General features: G+C 34.5%; 1 protein-coding gene across 1 annotated transcript; it reads left to right on the top strand.

Moving 5' to 3' along the window:
• Window positions 1-216: 216 nt before the first annotated feature.
• On the top strand, window positions 217-4,776 carry LOC136201244 (proteasome subunit beta type-3-A). Its single transcript, XM_065991870.1, has 7 exons — window positions 217-376; window positions 459-640; window positions 930-1,037; window positions 2,098-2,187; window positions 2,732-2,816; window positions 3,548-3,642; window positions 4,499-4,776. Exons 1-7 carry the CDS (start codon window positions 371-373, stop codon window positions 4,545-4,547), a joined length of 615 nt encoding a protein of 204 aa, XP_065847942.1. The 5' UTR covers window positions 217-370; the 3' UTR covers window positions 4,548-4,776.
• The last annotated feature ends 1,122 nt before the right edge of the window (window positions 4,777-5,898 follow it).

The following is a 5,898-nucleotide window of genomic DNA, read 5'->3' as shown; positions in this document are numbered from 1 at the left end:
ATCCTTAAAATATATTAAAAGTACTAATTTTACTAGTTTGATATAATCCAAAATTATGACTTGACATAATTGGAAATAGTTTTAAAAATATGAATTTCTGTGTAATTTTCCTTTGAAATAAATGCACATATCAAATTTTAATGGGCTTTACTTTCTTTCCCAAATAAAAACTCCAATGGGCTTTAATAGTAGCCCAAAATATTTTCTCTTGTTCCCTGTAAGCTAGAGCTTAGAGACTTGGATTATCACTCAAGCCAGGATCGCCATTTTTCCTCTCTGCACCTTTATTAGTGCTTTTATTTTTCTTCAGTTCCTTCCATTCAAACAATAACGATCTAATCATCTCTTCACCTCCTTCATCTCAATCTTGATGTCGGTAAGTTTCTTCATTCTCTCTTTATCTAAAACCCTAATTTCTACGTGTAAAGTCATACGCTACAACCTGATGACAATTGCAGATCTTCGAGTACAATGGGAGTGCCCTGATAGCCATGGTAGGCAAGAACTGCTTTGCCATTGCAAGCGATCGGCGACTCGGTGTCCAGCTCCAAACTGTCGCCACCGATTTCCAACGCATCTTTAAAATTCATGACAGGGTCTTTCTTGGTCTCTCTGGTCTAGCTTCCGATGCTCAAACTCTGTATGCTCACTCTCCTGCACTTCTATTTTTTCTGTATTCTAATTGATTGAACTTGTTAACGTTGAAGGTGTTATTTGTGTTTCTCTTTCTGGTTTGGTAGTTGTTGCGGATTTTTGTGTATAATATTTTCATTAAAATTGTTGCTTGTTTTATCAAATATTGCCTGATGGTTTGCTGGAATAGTATTTCTATTGCTTATATTGCGTGCCGTGCTTCTGAGAACTGATGTGTGCATATGCATGGTCTAGTCTAAAATGATTGTGAAGTTTTCAATTTGTATGATATGTAGGTATCAGAGGCTTGTTTTCCGCCATAAATTGTACCAACTACGAGAAGAAAGAGACATGAAGCCGGAGACTTTTGCTAGCCTTGTCTCTGCTCTCCTTTATGAAAAAAGGTTTGTGAAATTCCTCTTTAATTTGACCACACTTTATGATATTTTACTTATGGTATTGGGAGTGGAAAGATGTTATTTTGCATTTCATAGCTGTTAGAATTCCGTTGTGCCTTGATCATGTTATATGTTTGTTGCAAGCCTTCACATTTAAATAGGTTACTGTATTCTTACTGTAGAGTCTAAATTAGAAAAGTTTGTGAATACTTATATATTATAAAACATTATATATTGAACTTTGCACAATGATTATTCTTCATGGTTTAATTTGGTTCGCATGTAATTTATGAGCTTAACCTTAGATAAGTGAGCTTTTAACGCTCCCTCCCTAAACTTTATTTCCGTTCTTCCCCTCATAGACAACACCCTTGCCCCTTAGCAGAAGCTTATAACCTTAGATGGTACAACAATATGTAGATGGAGAGATGCGGTTGGTTAGTCTTGTACTCTTGCATTTTCTGTCAACACTTATCTATCTCTAACCTCTCAAACATCTTTAACTAAAGCTGATCTGGATGACTCTTTTACCAATGCACAACTTTTATAAGTTTTGCGATGTATGCACTATCAGTTGAGAAAGTAGTTAATCTGATGCAATGAAGCTATATGGAATTTTAAATAGTAGAATTGGTTGGATGGTTAAAGTGCAGCTATATGGAATTTTAAATAGTAGAATTAGTTGGATGGTTAGAGTGCAGCTATATGGAATTCCAAATAGTAGAATTGGTTGGATGGTTAGAATAGCCTACCCCAACTAGTTGGGACCAATGCTTGGTTATTGTTGTTGGTTTGATGGTTAGGGGGAGAGGCAGAGATTGTACAAAGCACTAGAGTGTATCTAAAACTTGTTTTTCACAGAAGTTGTCTAATTTAAAACAAATTGTAATACACTTTGTCTCATTAACTGCTATTTAAATATCTACTTCCTGTGGTAAAACTCAATTGTTTTTTTCTATAATTGCGTTGTTGTATTTAGATGCACTCTAATAATCCAAGTTTTTTTCCCTTGACCATTTATTTTATCATGCATGAAAAATAAAATGCAGCTTTTATTGTTTCTCAGGTTTGGTCCATACTTCTGCCAACCTGTAATTGCTGGATTGGGTGATGAAGACAAGCCATTCATATGCACAATGGATTCAATTGGTGCCAAGTATGTTAGATTTTTTCTTTCTCTATCATAGGTTCAAACTCCACTCTTATGCTTCAAGAGTTCTTTAGCAGTAGTGTAGAATCTACTCGAGAAGATAACATTGTTTTTAGTAATAGATTGTGGGAAAACTTAATAATATTTGTTGATCTCGCTGCTTTGGAGTGCTTCAAGATATTTTAGAAGAATTGCGCTGGGCATTTTATATTCATCGCCAAAAATAATTTGATTATCTCAGAATCTTTTCTTTTATATTCCTATTATTAAGGGGAAGTCATTTACTGTAAGTTTTTTGGGTTCATTTATTTTGGTGGTCAAATTGATGTGGTTGTCAATAAATTCTGCTCACTCTTCACTAGCTTAACTCATTGGCATTATTGGTTCTACCGTTTCAGAATGTTAGTTCCATATGGAGCCATACTGTAAAATTGAACTGCTTTAGGTCTAGTATAGTGAAGAAAGTTAATCAGATTTAGCGGATGTGAACTCTTTCGCATGTGATATTGAATTTGTTTTGCTTATTATATGTTGAAATTATCCAATGCAGGGAGCTTGCTAAAGATTTTGTAGTCGCTGGAACAGCCTCAGAGTCACTTTATGGTGCCTGTGAATCTCTATTCAAGCCAGACATGGTTAGTTACTTGGATTATTATTTAGGACTGGTATAAAAAGTATGGGATTGTGTGGCCTTAGCATGGTCTGACAGACGAATTTCTGGGTACATCATGTCATAATCCACATAGCGCACAACAAATTTTTGTGAACTTGCTGGTTTGTTACAAGGTCTTTAAAATTGATATAGAAATTTATGCATGGTGAAGGTTTGTAGAAGTTGCACGTGAAAGCTGATATGCTGTGCAATTTAGTGGCATCATTGTTTCACTCCATCTGCTAACTTGCTTGGCTGCTTTTTAGATGATTAACTTACTAGTTAAGTCTGAGTAAATGTTTCTCATCTTTAATATTGATTTGGAAATCTGTGCTTGGTGAAAGTTTGTAGAAGTTACACATATTAAAGCTGACATGTTGTGCAATTTATTGGCAGCAGTCAGTTTCACTCAATCTGCAAGCCTTAATGTTATAGTTGATTAATCTGGTCGTAGTGAAATCCGAGTAATGCCATGGTTCTAGTCTAGTAGGAAAGTTAACTATCACTGAACAAAATGTAAAATTAATGGTCAGAAAGTTGCATTGATGTCAGTGGAGCATGTAATATGATGGGGAACCAGTTTTGGAGAATGTTAATTGCTGACAAGATGTGAACTCTTACGGAGTAGCATCTTAAATCTATTCTGACATGTCATTTATACCATTGAAGTGAAAATCCAAAGCAGTATTAACTGTTTGTTTAATATGTGTACAGGAAGCTGAAGACTTGTTTGAAACTGTGTCACAAGCATTGCTATCATCAGTTGATCGGGACTGTTTGAGTGGTTGGGGAGGACATGTCTACATTGTGTAAGCCTTCATATGCACATTTAATATTTTTTTTCTTTCATTACTCTGGTTGTTTTAGCAAAATGTTCACTCAAAGCAAGGGGCAAGGGCCTAAAGAAGTCTCATCAGTCTTGGCAATTGTCCCTTTTATAACAATTTTCCTGCTGCTTTTTATCCTCTGCTAGCAAGAAAACCTAGAAAGAAAAGGAATTTTCATAGTTAAATAATATTTGCAATGGTGACGTTTAAATATTGTCAAATTATGCTTTTGAGATTGGCACGTTATTTAAGAACATATTTGAAGCTCTTTGCCATCAATTTGAAGCAAAGTTTGATTGATAGTCGTCTAGTTTTTGTGGGTTCAAATCTTGCTATTTGTTTGGGGTTGGGTAAAACTTCTTATGACTTGTCTCAACAATTAAATATTATTAATTTCGAATATAATTAACCAAAATTTCTTAAGATTGCTTGCAATTTCATGCTTTTCCATAGTTTACAATAAGGTAATATAATCCAAATCCAATATCCTATTTAGCTGTGATCTACTTTTATCATCATACTGCATTTCCGATATTTTGAAAAAATCACGAGTTCTAATTGTACTTTCCTTTTTACCCCTCAATCAGGTTCAATATATCTATATTTACACTATTTGAATCTAGTTGAAAATCCCATCTAAAATTTCCACTGGATGACCAAATCCACATAGGAAAGTTTCTACTCATTACATCGCATGATTCTACAACTACCGGTTACCTTGATTTATGCCTGTATTTAGTTCTGGGTGTTAATTGTCATGCTCTTCATAGATGTCGTGATTTACCTTTCCGAATCTAGTCTAATATATATATTTTTTCTTTAATTTGTATGCTTGCAGCACTGCCACAGAAGTTCAAGAAAGAATATTAAAGGGTAGGATGGATTAATATCTGTGCATGAAGCTGAAGGGTGCCCTTCTGATTGTACCACCGGTTTCAGCAATAGACTGAAATTTGAACTTTGAGCCCTACTACTAGTTTCTCTCCAGTGGTTTTTGTTGCTGTAACTTAAAAAAATCAAAAAATACCCTGGATAAAATTTCTAGTTTGATGTTTGGCACCTTGACATTCGTTTAGTTTTGTGGTGAATTAAATGCAGTTCTAGTGTCAAGTTCTATTTGTTGTGTTTTCAGAATGTCCCTAGGTTGGATGAATCAATTTTCTTATTTGTTAGTCACAAACTCAGATCATTCCAGGGGATAATTTACTGCTACTCATTTTATATTTTTCACCTTTCACTGTGGTAGGCGGACTTTTTAATTGGTTTGAGCATATTCAAAATTTCGAGGCTTTTGCAAATATCGGTGAATGGAACATATCAAGAGTTCTTCCTTTATTAGTGTAAGCATTATTGTAGGAGATATGGACTCTTTGGTGTGGATCTCTGGTAGTTGGTCTGTAGGCTAACTAGCTCGAGGGTAGATGAAGTTTTGAAGAGGTTTTAGTAAGGAGTGGTGAATATGGAACAATATAATTGGTTCTTTTTCACCCAGACTCCAAGTTGGTGTAAGCACTATTATAGGGCAGCTGGACTCTTGGGCCTGGGATTTCTGGACTAGGGAATCGGTACTAGGCTTAAGTGATCTATCTTAGTTCGCTAGGGATTAGGACGTGGATGTTTAGTCTTGAAAATGAGAATAGGGACTGCATTGAGACCTACAGTGCGCCCTCGTATGAGAGTTGAGGTTTGATACACGAGAGATTCTTGTAAGACGGCATTTGAAGTGGGTTACAAGCATTGGCTTAAGTTAGGACGCACTCGAAAGTAGAAATTAATGAAATATTTAAGGGGAGAAATTCTATCGGCATCATTTGGATGGTTGGTTGTTGTTGGTTGAAGAAATCTTGATGCCATACAAAGATTTTGAAACAATTCAAGTATTTTGATGAAACTGAATATTCAGCGTTGAAAAAATAAATATTGACTTTTAAGTTTTGAGTATTATAAATGTAAACACGTGATGTAATTGTTAGATAAACACTATAATTATTGATAAAAAATTTAAGTTAAATATTTTGATTTAATAAAATAAAATTTGTGTTATCATAGCTTTCTAGGAAGAGATTTTGTTTTTGAATTATTTGTAGTTTACAATATCAATAAAATATTTTGAATAATCATTGTATATTTCTAGAGAGGATATATATCGTAAAATTAACATTAACATATAAATAGCATTTAAATACATAGAAAGTGGGCCAGCACAGCTTTAAGTAAGCAGAATTGGAAGAGCTCTAC

The sequence above is a fragment of the Euphorbia lathyris genome, chromosome 7 (genome assembly GCF_963576675.1).
Source record: "Euphorbia lathyris chromosome 7, ddEupLath1.1, whole genome shotgun sequence".
NCBI lineage: Eukaryota > Viridiplantae > Streptophyta > Magnoliopsida > Malpighiales > Euphorbiaceae > Euphorbia > Euphorbia lathyris.
This window is presented reverse-complemented; position numbering and strand designations above follow the sequence as displayed.